The sequence below is a fragment of the Schistocerca nitens genome, chromosome 5 (genome assembly GCF_023898315.1).
Source record: "Schistocerca nitens isolate TAMUIC-IGC-003100 chromosome 5, iqSchNite1.1, whole genome shotgun sequence".
Taxonomy (NCBI): domain Eukaryota; kingdom Metazoa; phylum Arthropoda; class Insecta; order Orthoptera; family Acrididae; genus Schistocerca; species Schistocerca nitens.
Window position 1 is genome coordinate 486,137,894 of NC_064618.1, and position 22,107 is coordinate 486,160,000.

The 22,107-nt window shown below is 38.3% G+C and overlaps 1 protein-coding gene across 1 annotated transcript in view; it reads right to left on the reverse strand.

Moving 5' to 3' along the window:
* Nucleotides 1–1,813: 1,813 nt before the first annotated feature.
* LOC126260871 (centlein-like) overlaps nucleotides 1,814–22,107 on the reverse strand; it is a 571,430-nt gene continuing 551,136 nt past the window's right edge. Inside the window, exons 15-18 of the mRNA XM_049958305.1 lie at nucleotides 20,911–20,997; nucleotides 8,644–8,721; nucleotides 5,931–6,055; nucleotides 1,814–3,151 (exon numbers count right to left, since the gene is read on the reverse strand). Coding sequence (XP_049814262.1) covers nucleotides 5,972–6,055; nucleotides 8,644–8,721; nucleotides 20,911–20,997 — 249 coding nt within the window. The 3' untranslated portion in view covers nucleotides 1,814–3,151; nucleotides 5,931–5,971. The remainder of the gene's footprint in view (nucleotides 3,152–5,930; nucleotides 6,056–8,643; nucleotides 8,722–20,910; nucleotides 20,998–22,107) is intronic.

A 22,107-nucleotide genomic window follows, 5' to 3' on the forward strand; every position in this document is an offset into this window, starting at 1 on the left:
GTCTACTGCGTGTAGTGTAATTAAATTAATTCTCTCGCCCAAAATATTTGACTTAGCCACGTCAGACTTTTATTATGATTACTTACCTGTGTGCTGATTGCACATTTAAATTGTGAGCTTCGTCGGCCATCAGCAAAGGAAGCGATGATTTATTCAATAACTTGAAGTGGTGCATTACTAGCCTAGCGGCTAGTCGGGAGAACGGAATTGATCAGGAGTTCCCTTAGCCGTCTGCACCGTGGCTTTATATATAAGAATGCTGCGCGAGAGAGGAAGGCCCCAGTTCTCTCCAGATGCTGATGTGCGCACCATCTGTGCCGGGAGTCGCGTCGCATCGGTATCATTGCTATAAACAGACTCGGATGCTGTAATAAGTTACTCGGGATACGCGTAACCATGATATCGTTTTCGAGTGAAGTGTTAATTCTGGGATGACTTTAATGATCTATCTTTTGTTTGCGTATGTCGTATTTTCACGTGCCGCCGCGGGACAAACATTCTACCATTATTTAGTGTGGCGTTTGATGAACATCATCATCAAATTATGGCGAGCATTCACTTAAACATTTAATTTGGACAGTTATAGTTGCATCAGCGCATTAGACTCTGATCTGTGACTTTCAGAATATAGCGAACGTTTTTACAAAATCGTTTTTTGATTATGAATCCCAGACAACCTCCTAATTTCTCAGAACTATAAGCTGCAGCTGTAAGTGTATTTCTCAGATGAAGTGGGCACTAGGAATTCTAATTACAGGCTTCACGTTTTGCTAATCAATTTCTGGTTGTCAATATTGTAGTTAGAGAGCCAGTGTTGAGAACGGCAAAAGACAGCATAAATAATAGGAACATTTAACAACAATAATTCTACCCGCCGCCCCACATATGGTTAATCGGCCGGGAAATGCATAATTTCTACATTACACTCCGCATTTAAACAACATTTTATATAAACAGATAATTCCACCCGCCGCCCCACACTACCTTTGACTGCAAAGTAGGGCACTGGTGTGGATAGCCCCTGCAACTGCTGATGCAAAGCCCATGGAACTTAAACTGGTGCCCTCCTCCCCGACTCCCCAGTGGATGAGTCCTTGTCCCCACCGTAGCTGGGGGATCAACTGGTACCACAGCCTCCACAATCTTCTGCCCCTCTGGCAGGGCCAGCTGCGTCAGCATTGTCTCCTTCTGTGCTCGATCTGTTGCTGGGGAAGTTTGTCCCCACTTTGTAAAAGTGCCTCTAATTGAAGTACAGAAGGCAGCTGTGGCACAAAATGTGTGCAAGAAAATCATTATACTGAAGAAGATCTAAATGTATTATGCAAGCTGAATGGGTGAAAGCCTGAAATGTGTCCTTGCATAAAATAAAAATATACAAAACATGCATGTTTTTTGTATTTCTTGATAGTGGCACTTGAAATAAAGCCACTTTCATAATTTGGCAATTGTTAACATTAAAAATTACTTGCATACATCCGGACATTCACCATAGTGTCTCCTATAGCTTAGTGGAAACCACACCTCAAAATATTTACTCATGATGGAGATATGGTCACTTATTTTAGCTGCGTCACCCTGCATACTGGTGATCACATAAGTAGTTAGGTATTAAATGCCTTTGTACGTTTTACCGTGAAAAATTGAAAGGATCTAGGACATAATCAATGTACTGAAAATTCACTCTATGTAATATCTGAGAAATATGAAGCAGGTGATAAAAGTCAAGAAAATATCAAGGATCTTGTGGTTGATTTGTATTTTTCATTTTTTCAGCAGAATGATAGTTTTACAGGAGACAGCATTACATATTTGAGAATAACACAATATTCAATGTGCATAGTTTGTAAGCTGGCACCTAATAATTTTTGCACTATATATTCAATGTTACATGAAATGATCATTTACATTTAACTGTACACTTAAATTGTGAAGTGGTGATTATCAAAATAATTATGTTTATAAGTCAACAAATAAAAAAATTACATATTTACAATTTTTCTTCAGCACTGTACTTTATGAGCCTGAAGTTGCAGTGCTGAAGCAGTCTATTAAAATGTGGCATCTTATAACACATGCCTTATGGCTTTATGAGATACGACCAAAAATTATCCAGATTCATGATACAAATTAAAAATCTTTTCCAATATGATTCACTAAGAAAGTTTGTAATATTCTCCTATTTTCCTGTTTTATCTTATAGTGGCGGATGAACTGTGAACTAAATTCCTTGCAGCTCTTATCTTACAGGTAACTGACTTGCAAGAAGAAAACTGCTTGAACCTCTGGCTAACACTTCCAGGATGGCAAAATCAGGAGAGGCTTATTGCCAGCATCTAAATCTCCCAGCTGTTACAATTAGCTTCTCCATTAAGTAGTTCCTCAGTTGTTCTGATGTACTCAATTCTAACACTCCAGCTGAGGAAAAATCCTTAGCAGTACTGAGAATCTGCTGTAAATTCTGCACGTGACATTCAGAAATGGTGACTAAGCTCACCATTTTAAAAAAAGTTGGGCAAATTTTGTATGGCAGTTTGTCATGAGATTCTCAAGTCGTGTGGTGGACAAAGCTAGACAAAAGCTAGTAAGGTCATGGCATGTGCCCACAACTTGTGATCATAGCTGTTGCAGGAACATTCATATATGAAACTGAACCATTGTTTAATGTCACTGCTCCCCACTACGATTCATGAATACACTGCCATAGAATGATTGACCAGTAGGCAGAACTTTATTGCTTCATGTCACAATTTCATGGACTGAGACTGAATAAGAGTGTTGAATGGCACTTGAGCAGTTACGGTATGCTTTTCTGCATATAGTTACTTTTGCAGTTGTTCACTGCCAAATTCTACAACCAGATATCTCAGTGTAAAATTTCTTCCAAGCTTTATCTCTCCTTAATAAGAAACAGGTATTATATACAACTACAACTGATGTACTAAGATAACAATCTGCATCTCAGAAAATTCCAGTAATGTCTGGTCACATCTCGCCCAAAATGAATGTGTAACATCAAATGCTATTCTTTATACAAGAAATAAGCTTTTTCAAAGCCATGTAACACATGAAATGTTGGCACCACAATGTCACAGTTTGCATCCTGCTGATGGTGATGTAGCTTCTCCTCTAGCCAGTAGAGTGAGGCCCACAACTGCAAATAAGAAGAAATAAAATGACATAGAATGGAAACTTCTAAATCCACTGGCTTCTGTTTCTATCATACAGTTGCTAAGTGTGATAATGGCCATCATGAGATATACTGGAAGGGAAATCATTGATATAGACTTTCACAGTTCCCATATAACTATTCACAAGATCTTATCAGCACTGCCTGATGATTAGGGCCAACAATACAGCCACTTGCTGCTGCATAATATATTATGAAATGTAGCAGTAATCAACAGCGTTTTTGTCAGGCCCTTATAGGACTCTCTCATTCTTATAACAATTTACGTAAATATGGAATCTTCCCAATTGACAAATAGTGTGCTGCCCTTTAATTCGCCTCAGTGTGTTTTCCTGTACTTAACCATCTTGTAGTCCCTTATTCCTTTTCTTGTCTCATGTTTCTCAATTTTAAACCCATTTTTTCAATCAGTTAATGTTTTCCATGGGTATGTTTCAGTTGTTTTCTGTATATGTTTTCTGTTTTGTTACTATCTTAAAGTTTAGTACCTTTTTGACAGTCACAGTATGGAAATATGTCACAAGTTTAATCAGCCTAGCTTATTCCTCTCTTTGCCCGTGTGGCTCTTGATCTTACATTCAACTTGTGCATTCTTCATTTTCCCAGCTGTCTTTATTTTTTCCCCTTTCTCTGTTGCTTCTCTCTAACCTCATAAAAGAGCAAACATTTCAGCATTGATTTCAGTATTCATTAGTCCTTATTATTCATCAGATAATTCCTGCATTAGACTGTGATGATGTTTGTGTATTGGAAAATGATATGTGGCTATGATTTTAAGAATAGCTTTCAACACAAAATTTTTACTTAGATCAGAGGCAGCCAAGAATTTGGCTCACAAACCGTGCCCTGTCTTCATAGTGCTCATCCTGGCTGCATACAGCTCCCACCACCACTTTATTCTGCCCGAGTGGGAGGAGAGGAAGAGGGGGGGAAACTGCAAAAGTACCATATTTAGATGGTAATGCAGCCACACTGCATACAAATTGATTTCATATTTCACATTTATCAACTACATAGATCACAAGCAAAACAAAGTTTCAGTACGATTTAATTATTTTTGGCAATCTGAAGACATAATTTTTTTATGGTACAAACTGTCAGCATACAGACAGATGCAGACAGTATCACAGATTTTCGCACTCGGGTTGCCACATAATGGGTACAAATTTATTTTCATTATTGTGAAAAGATCTTTTGCACACACATGTTGATTGAAATATTGTAGAACTTTTGCAACCTCATTATGGGTACTGGGCAACTCTCCCTGAGGAAAACAATGTAGACATCCTGGACAGTTTTAATCTAAGATGAATGTAACAATATTATGAAAAGGATAGTTGCTACTCGCCATATAGCAGAGATGCAGAGTTGCAGAAAGGCACAACAAAGGCCTTGTTGGCCAAAAGCTATCTTTCCGACAGTCTTTTTGTTGTGCCTTTCTGCAACTCAGCATCTATGCTATAAGGTGGGTAACAACTATCCTTTTTATAATATTGGTACATTCTATCCTGGATTTTCCATTGTTTGTAATTTAAAAGAATTTGTCTTTAAAATGTGAATTACATTGCAGATCAACAGTTACATGTGCCCATGCACAGGGGCACTTTCAACTGCAATGGCAAACGGTCTTGAAAACAGCTCAAAAACAAATGAGAGATTGGCATTATATTCAAAGTGTTTAGAAAACTATCCTTGTAATTCTTTAAAGGCTAGAATTAATTCTTCAGACCTCACATTTTCTTTAAAGCCAGTGAGGGAATTGGACAGCATGTCACAATTTGCTCCTTCTACAATGCAAGTTTCTTTTTATGTGCGTCCCCATCAAACCAGAAGTAAATTGTTTCACACCTTGCTATGTCTTACAGTGGGCAGTGTGTAGTCAAGTCCACTTTAAATGTGAAGTCTGCAATGCATTCTGGAAGTTCTAATTTTCATTCCTGCACTTCTTTTTCCTTCATAAATTCAACTATATCAGGTTTTAAACCGAAAATTGTTTCAGGCATACCCTTTGACTTAACCAATGTACTTGCAGTAATATATGAAGTCTCCATACTCTTCATTCAGTTCCATCAAAACTGTTGCAAGCCATGTGGAATAATGTGTGTGATTTCAGAAATTTTACTATTGGTACCAACAATTTCATCACCTGCTCCATGCGAGCAAATTGAGCACAAAATGCTTCTTGATGTACAGAACAATGAATTCTGTCTTTTGAGCATTGTAATTTTTTGCTCTTTCATTGTCTACTAAATCTTTAAATTCTTTCTGCATGGTACTGCACTGTCATTTCGTAGCAGATTTGCAGTACCCATCGATTACGTGACTGTATAATAGATAGTAAAAGTTCTCATCCCACTCTTCTATCATTCCCATTCACTCTTAAAGGGTTATGGTGATAGATCACAAGACTGCCATTTTTTGTGCAAACAGCCAGTAGAACTGTGGATGTCCTTCACACCATCAACAAACAGCAAAGCATAAACACAGTAGTGACACCCCAATTCTCCAGAACTGAAGATAGTTGTGCCAACAGAAAAAGCCATACCACTATACTAAATGAAATGTCGCACTGTACTTCCAAGAAGCACTGAACAAAGCCGAGACAGGCTGAGCTTTGGCCCACACATCAGGCACACATACTGTTTGACACACCATTGCTGGCCCCAGTTAAGATTTTGCATCACTGAAAGTTAAAAATTATGTTCATACATTGAGGGGTTGCCCTGTTGGAGTAAATAATTACCATGTGCACTGCTCGCTGTGACTGACACTCCTCTTCTGAGACTACTTTTGCTGCACTAGATGTTTTTCTTGTCGATTTCCCAGTGTCCCATTAGTGAAACTCCATGACTGCATGCTTCTAGTAGTCTGGAACATAAAAAAATTAACAAACTATAACTATGAACCCATGTGTGTTATTATACACCTATGGTTAAAGATATAATCTTTTCTTTAAAAAGAGAGGAATTAAAAGTAAAACCTGTAGCTAAGTTCTACACTGTCAGGAAATAGCTCTCTGCACCTTTCTGGATATTGAGTGGGATTTTAGCAGTATGACCTACAAATCCACTGTTAGAACTGCAGGAGAGCAAGGCAGTGGGACCACTAATACAAGTGGATTAAGACCAAGTTAGGTAAAATAAAAGAAGGAGCCATCATGATGGATGAGAAAATGGCAATCAACACCACCATGGGGTGTCTACAAGGGGGGTTTTGTCCCCCCTACTGTGGAACCTAGTGGTGAATGAACTCGATGAACAGTTAAATACTAGAAGCTATTTTTGCCAAGGATATGCTGATGATTTAGTTACAGTAATTTTTGGCAAATTTGCTAGTACAACAATGCATATGTGAACAATGGCACAATGTGCACTACATATTTTGGAAAACTGGTGCAGAAAACAGGACCTAAGGTTCAGTCCCAAGAAAACTGTTTATAGTACAATTACAAGGAAGCATACTGAGGACACATACTGGGATGTCAAGGTTTTTGATGAAACTCTGTCATTAGAGGGGCTAATAAAGTATCTAGGGGTAACTCTGGCTGTGAAACTACCATGGACTCCTCATATAAAGAGTATATATTTCAAGGCAAACAGTACTCTTATGAGTACTAGAAGGGCCTGTGGTAAAAACTGAGGTCTGAGCCCCAGGAGTTGTACTGGATATACAGCACTGTAATTTATGGGGCTACAGTATTATGGAATAAAAGAACAGAAAGTAGTGCTAAGAAGCTTGGCAAGGTGCAGAGCTTGGCCTGCTAGCCATAACACCCCCTGCTGGGATGGAGATCACGCTGGACATACACCTTTGGGTTACAACGGAGGCTGCGGCAGGGGCATACAGGTTAAAAACTGGAAATAACTGGATTCCTTTAGGATCTCCAGAATCTCACACCAACATAACATGGTTAATATAGGAATCATTGGGTAAATGCTGACTTACTGTACAATAACTTCCAGCTGTTTCAATAAACCTTTCAGTCCAACAATTGGAAGAAGGGAGCAGTGGATCAGCCCCTGCAATGAGGTCAAAGATCATTGTGGATTTCCATGAAACCCTTGGGAGACTAGGGGAAAGTGGCACTGTAAACCTGCTGTGGCTCCCTAGTCATGCAGGAATTAGTGGCAACAAAAAGCTGATAAGAGTGGCGAGCACATGTGTGACTCCGTTTTTTGGACGGGAACCTTTCCTAATTATCAATAAGGCAATGGTAAAATCAAAACTTTGTGGCTGGATCAGAAGGCAACATGCAGAATATTGGACAACAATCCAAAAACAAAAACATGGTAAAAGACACAGAATACTGATGTCATTAGAGCCTGAAGATATCAAGTCTAATAAGGAACTAGTAACGTTTTAAGATAAGTTCCGTAAATCTGAACTTGAACAGAAAACAGATTAAACTCATGTTAGGACTCATACTGACCATGGGGAGGGCAAAAGATGCAAAATATGTCATTAGAGCCTGAAGAAATCATGTCTAATCAGGAACTAGCAATGAGTCTCCTAATACTTTTTAAGGGTACTGGTTGGGTTCACTAGAATTATAGGGAGCAAAAGTGCAAAAGAAACTAAGTTTCGATATATGTAACAGCGGGCTACCTCCCCGTATTAATCAAATCAACTGAAATCAAAACCTACAGCTTTCTAACCAAGTATAACTATTTTTTCCTATTATCTGTGTTCTGGATGACAGATTTCATAGTGTATTCTACTTTCAGCGTCACAATCATTTTTACAATATTATGTTCTTCATGATGCATTTCAAAGACTTACATCTTTGTATTCTGAGGGAGATTCTTATTTTCATTTATGAGTGACAAATAATGCATAATAAAAATGTCAAACAAGACAAATCTATCGGTTAGATGTTTTGTTACTATGAGAATGTTTTCATACATGGTCTAAGACAAGAAAGTATTTATTATGTCTCAAGAAGTTCACTTTTGATGACTAATAATTGATATTGCTGGCATAGGATTTGTTTTTAAAATTTTATTTCGTTGGAGTGAATCAGCCCATATGGCTATCTTCACAGCATACTGTCAGTATTGATATGTCGAATGAATTATTCTGCTGACATTTGTGTAGTTAGCCCTGTTTGTTCTTAATACCATGAGACATATACTGCCATATATGTAATTATGTATGCTATGATTTAATTATGTAGTATTGTTTTAGAGAATATTTATGCAGAAATGGTACTTACAGTGTGTTACTGAAGATGGGCATGTGATCTTATACTGGACTGGATTAATAAAATTAAAAAAAAAGTTCTATGCAGCTGTTTTCAACTTTTAGACATCAGCGATAATGTTCATATGTTACCATGTTCAGAAAACAAATTTTTTTTGAAAAAATACTGTATGACAGCTCAATTTTTCATTGTTTATGGGTCACTTATTTATGTGTTTAGCAAATTATTTCTAATATGCGTTTTCAAAAATGCTTACCTTTGCACAAGATATGTCATTCCAGTACACAATGCCTCGTTTTGCTGTAGACATCAGATTGTTCCCCAATAGGAATTTCTGTGTAACAAAATAGAAAAAGGTGTATTAATAACAACAAAATATTTTCTACACTACATAAGGCGCTGTCCATCTCCATAGCTGACTGCCGTGAGGGTGACTTGGGTTCAATTTTTGATACTGCCAGAGATTTCTCATTTGTGAAAGGACGAGAATAGGGTGCAGTCAGGCCCCTGGTACCAGTCGAGGAGCTACTTCAATGGGAAGTAAGGCTCCAAGGTGTGTACAGTTGACAGTTGCTAGGGTAATGGTCTTCTAACACCATGCACCTCTGTTCCACATCCAAGTGATGCCATATGGCATGACATGGTGGCTGGTCAACATCATGTTGTCCTCTGGGTCTGATTGTGCACTCACTTTTACTTTACATAATGGACCGCCTTATATGGAAATTTGAAAGCTGTGAATTTAACACTGAACTAATCATGTTTTCTTTAGCCTTTGATTAACTTGTACTTGCTTCATAGCCGAGAATATGATGGAGAAAAATTAAAGAAAAAAGTGCATTCCATTTATTACATTTCTATGAAAGTCAAACAATGGAAAATCCAGAATGGAATATAACAGTATTACTAAATTTCTATGAAAGTGTGTCATATGTTTCACATTTATTACTGACTATTTGCTGTGTAACTTGACTTTTTGTGATAAGCCACTTTATTTCAGTTATTTAATTGTTTTTCATTATTGCCTGTGGTCCAATATAGTGACATTTATTTGTCATATCTCAGTATGTCATACACTCTGTCTTTCATCTGATATTTTTCTCTGAATGCTCAATATGTGGCTGACATTCTATCCTAAGGTAAAAGCACTAAATTTGCTAGTAAAATAGTGATTTCATCCTTAGTATAATGGATTTTGTACTGGCTGAAGCACTATAAATTGAGGGGAGAAGATACAATTACTCCAAGCAACTCCATTTGTCTGCTCTTCTGTTGTTTCATGGAATGCTTACCTGCTATGTAAAGATACGTAAGTTCAAAATGTTTGTTACTATGAGTTGCCAGACCAGTGAAGCTTTTTGCAGATTATTTCTCTAATGTTTAAAATTGATGCTCCTTGAGTTATTTGTTAGTAAAAGTTTCACAGTTTCCCTTAGTTCATTCTTCTTGTCGTCAGTCTTCTGACTGGTTTGATGCAGCCCACCACAGTTCCCTCTCCTGGATCAAACTCTTCATTCAGAGTAACACTAATACCAAAAATCCTAGGTTTTTGACTGCTGTATTCCAATCTCTCTTCTTTCTTTTTGCCCTCTGTGGCTCCCTCTAACACTTTAAAAGTTATTCTCTGACATAAAAAAAAAGTCCTATTATCTTGTTCCTTCTTCTAGACAGTATTTTGCGCATACCGGTAGTCTGTTCTTCACTGATTCTGTGGAGAACCACCTCATTTTTTATCTTATCGGTCCTCTCTTCTGTAACATCACAACTCAAATGTTTCAGTTGTCTTCTTTTCCAGTTTCCTCCCAGTCATTTCCATGCAATTCTCTGCCTCATAAGTATGTTTCCTCCTCAAATTGAGGACTATTTTTGATAAAAGTAGACTACCTTTTAGTAAGGACTGTCCTAATTGACTAGACAAGTCTGCTTCTTATATCCTCCTCTCTTTGTCCGGCATGCATTATTTTACATCAAAAGTAGCAGAATCCCTCCATTTCATCTACTTTGTGGACCCCAATTTTAATGTTAAGTTTATTTCTAATCGCATTTCTGCAACTTCTCATCACTTTCACATTTCTTGTATTTACTCTCACTCCGTATTTTGTAGGCATTATACTCACTCCGTATTTTGTAGTAATTATACTGTTCATTGAGTATAGCAATGTCATCAGCAAATCTTATCATTGATATACTTTCACACTAAATTTTAATTCCACTACTGAACCAATCTTTTATTTCTGTCATTGTTCTTTTTGTTTGTGCAAACTGAACAGTCTTACAACCTTTCTAATCTGAGTGCTTCTGTTTCGATCCTTCATATCTCTGTGAATGTGTGGGTTATTTTCTTGTATTTGTATTGTTACTTGGGTTAATGAAGATATAAGTGAAACCCAGCTTTTACACTTTTCAAGAGAATGTAAAAAAATAGTGTAAAATGTGGGAAAATGTAAAAGGTGGGAAATTGCTTTTTAAGTTATAAAAGTTATACAGCAGCAACCCCTCTTGCATCTTCATAGTTTATGCGTGATATGTGAACATAGTATGAATGAAGGATACAAACAGAAAGGTAGCATGTAACTTTTATGACAATTCAACGATATTGGCTAAATATTTCAAACAGTTACTAAGTAGTGCGGAACCTGAATGTCATTTGGAATTTGACCCTTATCCAAGAAACAAAACACATTTAGAAAGAGTTATACCACCTCATCGTGATGATGTAACACAGCGATTATCTCACTTCAAAATTTTTGGAAATATGCAAATATACAAACTATTCTGAACTTACACAAACATCTTACTGACATTTGGAATACTCGGAAGTTACCAGAGGAATGGAATGTTGCAATAATCCATCCACTACACAAAAAAGGAGATAGATAAGATCCAAATAATTATAGGGGTATATCCCTGCTGGATATTACTTATAAAATTTTTTCCAAGGTTCTGTATTTTAGAATTCGTGAACAGCTTGATGGTGAACTAGGTGAATATCAAGGAGGTTTTTGTCCAGGATGAAGCTGTCCTGATCAAATTATTAGTCTCAAATGGGTAATGAAACATCAAAGGGTCAGGAACAAGAAGCTAGTGATCACCTTTGTCGATTTTAAAAAAGCCTATGATAGTATCCATCGTGAATATCTACTGTCAATTCTTGAAGAATCTGGTTTACATCAGAAACTTGTCCACCTCGTTGCAGTCACCCTTCGAAATACCAAAGCTAGAGTAATGTTCAGAAATGAATTCTCTGAATGTTTTGAGATTCATACTGGTCTTCGACAAGGCAATGGATTGTCTCTGTTATTGTTCAATTGTGTGCTGGAAAAAATCATGCGCGAATGGAACAAGATATGCCCACCACCTGTTAAGATTGGAAGAGAGATTCGACTTAACTGCCTTGGATTTGCAGATGATTTGGTGCTGTTAGCAAACTATATTGATGAAGCAAAGGTTCAGATAGAACAACTAGAATGATTAGCGGGAAAGGTTGGATTGCAAATTTCATTTGAGAAAACAGAAATTATGCTCAGCTTCCCAGTTGACACATCCCATATCATACTCCATAATGATCAAAAAATTAAAGCAGTAAAAAAGTTTAAATATCTTGGTGAGATTATTACCTGGATGCTAATGAAAGAGCATCAATAGATAGTAGAACATTAAAACTACAGTGAGCGCAGAGAACCACACAGCCAACCTACAAAAAACGATCTCTCTCACTAAATGCTAAATTTCGACATTACTCCTCTGTCATTAAACTGGAAGCAACAATTGACAAATTGCAGAAAGTTGATAGAAGAATACTCTGAACAATTATCAGTAAAAAACATCAAGTTAATCAGCAGTGGAGACTTTTGCCCAATTCAGTAATGTATAAGAAAGTGAATCCATTATTGATATAATGCGGAAAAGGAGGATTGCATTTTTTGGCCACATATCTCGCCTACCAAATACTAGAATCCTGAAGCAACTTTCTGAATACTTCTGGAACAGTAAAACCAAAAACATCTGGTTTAAAGAAGTACCACGTGATCTGGATGAATTGAACATCACCACACACCAAATTCAACACAGTGAAGAGAAACTGCTTCTGAAGAACAAATATACACAGCTGACATTCAAACCATCAGAACAGAAGTAGTATGTCATATCTGCAGAAGAACGAGCAGCCAGATCACAGTGAATGAAGAAATTTTGGGAAACAAAGGAACTGCTAACTGCTAAGACCTAAACTTAATCATTGTAGACTCTGTCGTATTATGTTTGATTTTAGTTCTCCAATGTGGGAGTAAACTATGTAAATGAATAAATAATATGAATGAAAATACTTATCAGGTTTTCTGCATTTGGTACTATGTTTAGTCACTGACGTGACATTTCCTTGATGCTTTAGTGCAGCAAATTGCACTAAAGATGACACATTTTAGTGAGAGGCAGGTAACAGCAAACTGACTGCCGTGACCATTTAAATGTTTATGAAGCTAAGGTGCTGTATTTTGCAGTTTTCATATTTATACTTGTGTACCAAACACGGTACCCTGAATGTATACAGCCTTTTATATTTTATAACAAAAAGTGTGTGAAATTTTACAAAATGCTTTAACCTCTTAAGAGTGTTGCAAATTTGCATCATACCAATTCTGTGCTAATAATCAGAAGATTAACTGTTTTCGAGTACCAGTACTGCTAGTTGCTGGTTCTGCCTGAAGCTACCAATGTTTCTGACAAGTGGTGCATTCTCCTGAGTGTTATGGGTACCTCTAAAGTGTCACTTTTTTTTATTTTTATCTTTCATCTAGAAATTTATTCAGGCATTAAGGGATTAAATATGATGTACAAATGTAGAGGTCGGTGCATGCTACCTTGCAGTCTGTCTTCTCAGCCTGTATTTCACATTTACATTCATTGGGGCTTCACCAACTTTCTATCTAACCTACTCTTTGGGCTGTGCTATGGAGCAGTCTGTTGCCACAACACACCATTTATTTCGGTATGTATTTCCAGGTTGTAAACACAATGGAAAACATTGACACCAACACAAGAAATATATTTTTTATTACCTTCACTGTTGCAGGAAGCCAACTGTCATCACCACTATCAGTATCACTTCCTGCACTGTCGCCATTTCCCTGTATATGAATGTCAACCATATGTTCAACATATATAGCTTCAACAGTGACAACATTGCCATCAACTTGTAGGAAATCTTGCACTGAATGATCCAACTGCAGATTTTACCAGAAGAAAAAAGAGATGTGGTGTCATCATTATTACTCTGATCTGTTATGTCAGATCAATTCACTTTTTCTGCTTCAGTGAATCCGCTTTTCAAAAGCAGTCAGAGTCAGTGGACCATTGTCCACACATTGGCAATAAGGTGCAATGCATCTAAAATTGTTCCTTTAAAGGAGGATGGATCTTTTCGAGCATCCATCACTTAATACCTTCTGTATAATGGCTTTCCTATAACAAGTTTTGAAGGTATGGCTATTGCCCAAATCCAAGAGCTGCAATTTATTGACAACACAACAATTTGATCAATTATGCAAGGCTGTGAATAATACTACACGATAAATACAGTTAGCTTTTGGCACGATAGTTGACAGGTATACCTGACACACACACACACACACACACACACACACACACACACACACACACACAACTTTAAACTATACTGAGGACTTATCGTAACAGCTATGTTCAAATTAATTTCAATATACACTACCACTCATTAATTACAATACACTCAATAAATGACATCTAGTTCTTTGTAGATAAGGTCTAACTCCATGGGTATGGTTGAGGGAGCAAAGGAATAGTACAACAGTTGTACACATGTCATGATTTTTGTTTGTGGTCGTTGAGATACAATAGTATCCAGCAAACAATGTTATGTACATAAACGTTATGTACCTCTCTGATTGTTTACCTATTTGCTGACAGATGCTGCATTTGGTGCACCTGTGATCTCCACAGTGAAGGGCAAGCTTTGCTACGATACTTAATGTGTGGTTCCTGCATGTCAGTTCCTTTGTGACATTGAAGTGTGTACATTGCTAGTATGGCTCCAGAAGTGGATATATCCATAGAAACGCGTGCTGCAAATGTAGCACTTAGTGAAGCAGGTTTATCTATTCGCCAAATTGTGAAACAGGGTAGTGTGTCTATAGGGGGTGTGCAATACACCCTTCACCGCCAGAAGATAACAGGTAGCAATAGGGATATACCACAACCAGGAAAACCTTATAAAACAACTAAAAGTGGTTATAAATACATCAGAATTACCAGTAAGAGAGAGAGATTCAAAACAGTGTCCTAAATTCATACAGAATTAGTAGAAATGAACACGACAACAATATCTGTTGCAACAGTTAAAAGGGGACTGACTGAAGCCAGCTTGAAAGGATGTGTCACAGCAAGAACCCCCCTTCTTTTGTTGTTGTGGTCTTCAGTCCTGAGACTGGTTTGATGCAGCTCTCCATGCTACTCTATCCTGTGCAAGCGTCTTCATCTCCCAGTACCTACTGCAACCTACATCCTTCTGAATCTGCTTAGTGTATTCATCTCTTGGTCTCTGGGACCGATGACCGTAGCAGTTTGGTCCCTTTAAGCCCAGAAACCAACCATCTTGATCTCCCTCTACGATTTTTACCCTCCACGCTGCCCTCCAATACTAAATTGGTGATCCCTTGATGCCTCAGAACATGTCCTACCAACTGATCCCTTCTTCTAGTCAATTTGTGCCACAAACTCCTCTCCAATTCTATTCAACACCTCCTCATTAGTTATATAATCTACCCATCTAATATTCAGCATTCTTCTGTTGCACCACATTTCGAAAGCTTCTATTCTCTTCTTGTCCAAACTAATTATCGTCCATGTTTCACTTCCATACATGGCTACACTCCATACAAATACTTTCAGAAAAGACTTCCTGACACTTAAATCTATACTCGATGTTAACAAATTTCTCTTCTTCAGAAATGCTTTCCTTGCCATTGCCAGTCTACATTTTATATCTTCTCTACTTCGACCCTCATCAGTTATTTTGCTCCCCAAATAGCAAAACTCTTTTACTACTTTAAGTGTCTCATTTCCTAATCTAATTCCCTCAGCATCACCCGACTTAATTCAACTACATTCCATTATTCTTGTTTTGCTTTTGTTGATGTTCATCTTATATCCTCCTTTCAAGACACTGTCCATTCCATTTAACTGCTCTTCCAAGTCCTTTGCTGTCTCTGACAGAATAACAATGTCATCGGCGAACCTCAAAGTTTTTATTTCTTCTCAATGGATTTTAATACCTACTCCAAATTTTTCTTTTGTTTCCTTTACTGTTTGCTCAATATACAGATTGAATAACATCGGGGAGAGGCTACAACTCTGTCTCACTCCCTTCCCAACCACTGCTTCCCCTTCATGCACTCTTATAACTGCCACCTCATTTCTGTACAAATTGTAAATAGCCTTTCGCTCCCTATACATTACCCCTGCCACCTTCAGAATTTGAAAGAGAGTACTCCAGTCAACATTGTCAAAAGCTTTTTCTAAGTCTACAAATGCTAGAAACGTAGGTTTGCCTTTCCTTAATCTATCTTCTAAGATAAGTCATAGGGTCACTATTGCCTCACGTGTTCCAACATTTCTACAGAATCCAAACTGATCTTCCCCGAGGGCGGCTTCTACCATTTTTTTCCATTCGTCTGTAAAGAATTCACGTTAGTATTTTGCAGACGTTACTTAATAAACTGATAATTCGGTAATTTTCACATCTGTCAACACCTGCTTTCTTTGGGATTGGAATTATTATACTCTTCTTGAAGTCTGAGGGTATTTTGCCTGTCTCATACATCTTACTCACCAGATGGTAGAGTTTTGTCAGGACTGGCTCTCCCAAGGCTGTCAGTAGTTCTAATGGGATGTTGTCTACTCCCGGGGCCTTGTTTCGACTTACGTCTTTCAGTGCTCTGTCAAACTCTTCACGCAGTATCATATCTCCCATTTCATCTTCATCTACATCCTCTTCCATTTCCATAACATAGTTCTCAAGTACATCGCCCTTGTATAGACCCTCTATATACTCCTTCCATCTTTCTGCTTTCCCTTCTTTGCTTAGAACTGGGTTTCCATCTGAGCTCTTGATATTCATAGAAGTGGTTCTCTTTTCTCCAAAGGTCTCTTTAATTTTCCTGTAGGCAGTATCTATCTTACCCCTAGTGAGATAAGCCTCTACATACTTACATTTGTCCTCTAGCTATCCCTGCTTAGCCATTTTGCACTTCCTGTCGATCTCATTTTTGAGATGTTTGTATTCCTTTTTGCCTGCTTCATTTACTGCATTTTTATATTTTCTCCTTTCATCAGATAAATTCAATATTTCTTCTGTTACCCAAGGATTTCTACTAGCCCTCATCTTTTTACCTACTTGATCCTCTGCTGCCTTCACTACTTCATCCCTCAAAGCTACCCATCCTTCTTCTACTGTATTTCTTTCCCCCATTCCTGTCAGTTGTTCCCTTATGCTCTCTTTGAAACTCTGTACAACCTCTGGTTTAGTCAGTTTATGAAGGTCCCATCTCCTTAAATTCCCACATTTTTTCAGTTTCTTCAGTTTTTATCTACAGTTCATAACCAATTTATTGTGGTCAGATGCCACATACGCCCCTGGAAATGTCTTACAATTTAAAACCTGGTTCCTAAATCTCTGTCTTACCATTATATAATCTATCTCATACCTTCTAGTATGTCCAGGCTTCTTCCATGCATACAACCTTCTTTCATGATTCTTGAACCATGTGTTAGCTATGATTAAGTTATGCTCTGTACAAAATTCTACCAGGTGGCTTCCTCTTTCATTTCTTAGCCCCAATCCATATTCACCTATTACGTTTCCTTCTCTTCCTTTTCCTACACTCGAATTCCAGTCACCCATGACTATTAAAATTTCGTCTCCCTTCACCATGTGAATAATTTCTTTTATTTCATCATACATTTCTTCAATTTCTTCGTCATCTGCAGAGCTAGTTGGCACATAAACTTGTACTACTGTAGTAGGTGTCGGCTTCGTATCTATCTTGGCCACAATAATGCGTTCACTATGCTGTTTGTAGTAGCTTACCCACACTCCTATTTTTTTATTCATTATTGAACCTACTCCTGCATTACCCCTAACTGATTTTGTATTTATAATCCTGTATTCACCTACCAAAAGTCTTGTTCCTCCTGCCACCGAACTTCGCTAATTCCCACTATATCTAACTTTAACCTATCCATTTCCCTTTTTAAATTTTCTAACCTACCTGCCCAATTAAGGGATCTGACATTCCATGCTCTGATCTGTAGAATGCCACAGTTTTCTTTCTCCTGATAATGACATCTTCTTGTGTAGTCCCCGCCCGGAGATCCAAATGGGGGACAATTTTAGCTTCAGAATATTTTACCAAAGTGGACGCCATCATCATTTAACCATACAGTGAAGCTACATGCCCTTGGGAAAAATTACGGATGTAGTTTCCCCTTGCTTTCAGGCGTTCGCAGTACCAGCACAGCAAGGCCGTTTTGGTTAGTGTTACAAGGCCAGATTAGACAATCATCCAGACTGTTGCCCCTGCTGCAACTACTGAAAAGGCTGCTGCCCCTCTTCAGGACCCACATGTTTGTCTGGCCTCTCAACAGATACCCCTCCGTTGTGGTTGCACCTACGGTACGGCCATCTGTATCGCTGAGGCATGCAAGCCTCCCCACCAACGGCAAGGTCCATGGTTCATGGGGGGGACCCCCTTCTAAGGCCCATAAATAAGCAGAAGAGACTTGAAAGGGCTAGAAAACATGGTAATTGGACATTGGAAGAGTGGATGAAGGTGCTATTCACCAATGAATTGAAGTTCGAGATGTTGGAACCAGAAGGAGAATATTTGTTCGCCAATTTGTAGGGGAAAGGGTAGCCCAGCAGTGTGTTCTACCTCCAGTTAAACATGGTGGAGGTTCTATTATGGTTTGGGGATGTTTTGCCGGAGATGGATTTGGTGACATTGTGAAAATAATAGGATGTATGGATCAGAAGAAGTACCAGCAATGCAAAGTGGATTGCACTTAATAGGGAAAGGGTTCTCCTTACAACAGTATAATGACCCAAAACATTGGTCGGCATACTGTACAAACTACATTGCATCAAAGGAAAAACACAAAGCACTTAATGACATGGTATGACCGTCCCAAAACCCCAATTGTAATCCCATTGAAATAGTCTGGGATGAAGTGGACAGACATATTAGGGAAGTTAATATATCCAGCAAGGAAAATCTCTGGAATATTGTTAAGGATGTGTAGAATCATATAGATTCACGATACCTACAAAACCTGACTGACCGCATGCCTCGAGTTTGTGAGGCAGTCATTAAATCCAAAGGAAGATACTTCGATGAAAGTAAAATATAATGATTGTGATTGTATTATATATGTGGAAGTTAATATAATTATATTTTGTGAGAAATAACATTTGATTTGTGTTGTAACTCTGAAATACCACGGTGTATGGAAATTAATGAGCAAGAGTGTAGGTATGAGTGAAAGGGAAGAAGCACGCCAGGTGTGGTGGGGGAGGGGGGGGGGGACAGGGACAGGGTAAGGGTAGGGTTGCTAGATACAGTTGAAAGGTTTGCGGGGAGGTGGGGGATGTAACGTAATAGGAGAGAAGTAGAGAAGAATTAATGGGTGAGTTGACAGAATAAAAGGCGGTGTTGTACTGGAGTGGGAGCAACGAAGGGGATAGGTAAGTGGGGACAGGGACTGGCAAAGGGTGAGGCAGGGGGTTACTATGACATGGAACATATTACAGGGAGAGTTTCCATTGACAAACTATGGTCAAGAGACAGATGGACTACCTAGTTGCAGAACGTGCTGCCCAACACAATGTGCTTCACACCAGTGACTGCTTCACACCTTGTGCAATCTATCGACTTCAGCTTTTCTGAATTGCACAGGAGGGAACCCTCCCTGTAATATATCCGACGTTCCCATAAATACCATTGGCCTCGACCTTCATTGGTCCCTGTCCTCCACTTACTTATGCCCTTCTGTGTTCCCATTCTGGCACAACACAGCATTTAGTTCTGTCAAACACCCACTAGTTGTTTTCCGCTTCTGTACTTCTCTTTCTCTCCTTTCCCACTAAATGCCCCCCCCCCTCCTTTCCCAAGCCTCACGACTGCACATAGCAGCCATACCCTGTCCCCTCCCACCACACCCCTGTATGCTCCTGTAATCAGCACTACACTGTCTCACACCCCACTCTGATATCCTCCTGCCTTCCCCGCCCAATACCTCCACCTTACTCCCACCACCCGCACTGGATTTCTGTTCCCATCAGGCACAGTTATGAGTCAGTTGCACCACAGCAGCCAGACTCTGTGGTCATGTGTGTGTGTGTGTGTGAGTTGTGCCAGTGTGAAAGTGTGATGTATCCTCTTCATAATATTGTTGTTACTCCATCCTGGACTTTCCATTGTTTAACATGATACTCTATATGCTTCCTTATGATTTTATTCATAAAAAAGAAACTACCGTCGGCAATATGTAAAGGATAGACTGCTACTCACCACGCAGAGGCAGCATTGAGTCACAGAAAGGCACAATGCAAAAGAAAAAGCTTTTGGGCAAATTCTTTCCTCAGAAGTAGAACTGTTACTCATTCACACAACAATAACTCACAGGCACATGGCTACTATCTCATGATGCTAAGCCATAGTGCCCAGAGACAGTAGCCATGAGCATGTGAGCTGTAGTGTAAATGAGTGATAGTCGTACTTCTGAGGAAGGACTTTGTTCAAAAGCTTTAATATTTCTAGTATTTTTAACAGTGTGTGAAGAAGCAGACATTGGTGTCGGTCTTGCAGCTGTACTAAATTTATGAAATTTATTCACAATTGCCGAATCTTTTTGACATGATCTGTGTTAGGTATAAAGATATTACCTGCTGGTGATACACGAAAAATTGTGCTGGACCAGGACTCGAACCTGGATTTCTCAGGTGTTGGCTACCTGAATCCTTGAACTCAAGTAATGTCACAAGCAATGGAGTTGTTAAGGCGACCACTCTCACCAAGCAGATATCCGGGTTTGAGTCCTGGTTCGGCACAAATTTTCAGGTATCACCAATAGATAATATCATCATACCTAACACTGCAAATGTCAGAGTGATTCTGCAATTTCAAATAAATGTCTAGAACTGTTTTTCTTTTTTGTTGTTCCTTTGTGTGACTCAGTGCCTCCTCTATGTGGGAAGTAGCAATGTATACTTTCCTTATAGTTGTTATTTCATCCTAATCTACTGTATCAGCTGTGTTTACTGGCACGATGCTAATTCATGTAGCATTTATTTATCTGAATACATTATCCATAGGGTTAAACTCCACAATTATAATTATTGGTGAACTGCATCAATAGAGCAAAAAAGAGAAAATGTAGTGGGTCTAAGAGGATTTAATTGACTATTGTATCTAGATCCCATACTGCAAATTACCTTCGGTGGAACTTCAGGCTTCTGTAAATTGCGATTATTCTTGTCTTGCTTCAATGGAATGTTGTCGTCGTCTGTTTCTTTAATTTCCTGCAAGTATAATAATATGCAGTTTTACAGGCAGTTGAAAATGTGAAATGGATAAGATTATTTTGTTTGTATTATTCTGAAATATGTTTATGGAAAAATGAAAATGATATTATTAGTAGTAAGCCATTCAAAAATTCAGATGCAGCACTTCAGTAGATATTATTTCTTTGAAAACCTTATTTCTCGAGAAGAATGTGCTGCACTTAAACCTACTACAACATCCCCTGCCCCCATTTTCCTTCCATTAGTTCACACAACATACTTGATTAACACTATATAAACTTACATTAAAGCAGTGTACATTAACAGTCTCTCAACCAGTATCTCTTTTGTGGAATTTCAATACAGCAAAATCAGTTTCACAGCTCTTATATCTGCACCGACACAATACTTTCTCTAGTTTTATGGATTCTCTAGAAAATATCACCTACGAGCAGTCAAAATATCTGAGCAGTCATCTGAATTTACATCTACATCCATACTCTGCAAAGCACTGTGAAGTTGTTACACCCAGGTGCTCGTATGAGTGATTCCAATGATTCCAGTTGGGACTTGCTGATATTTTAGTCATAGGGTACTATGTTTTCTCATTTTATGATTTTCACAATTTTGCATTTCTGAACATTTAAAGCAAGTTACCAGTCTTTTCACCAATTTGAAATCTTATTAAGATCCAATGGAATATTTTTACAGTTTTATTTAGGTGGTATCATGTGAGAAAGACGCAAATTGGGTTTCGCTTGGCTGAAGTTTTTGGAACCTATTTTGGTTGAAGGTAATAGTGTGTTGGAAAGCTCATTACAAAACTGAAAGAAATGTAGCATAAAAACAATGACTCATGTAGAAAATGACCAACACCTTCTAAATTTTAGTATTGGAAATTCCTCAGTGGAAGAAAAACACAGCAAGAAAATTGAAAAGATATTACTGGAATGGATGTAGTGCTATTGCCAAAGAATGCACAACCAACTGTTAGCTCCTTCTCAATAGTACTTGTGTCCCAGTTCTAGTCATTTCTTGTAAGTAATTAATAACCAGGAGCTCTATTTCAGCCCTGTGTACAGTATAAGTAAAGCTGTTTTCAACCCAAAGATTGGTTCGAACATCAAA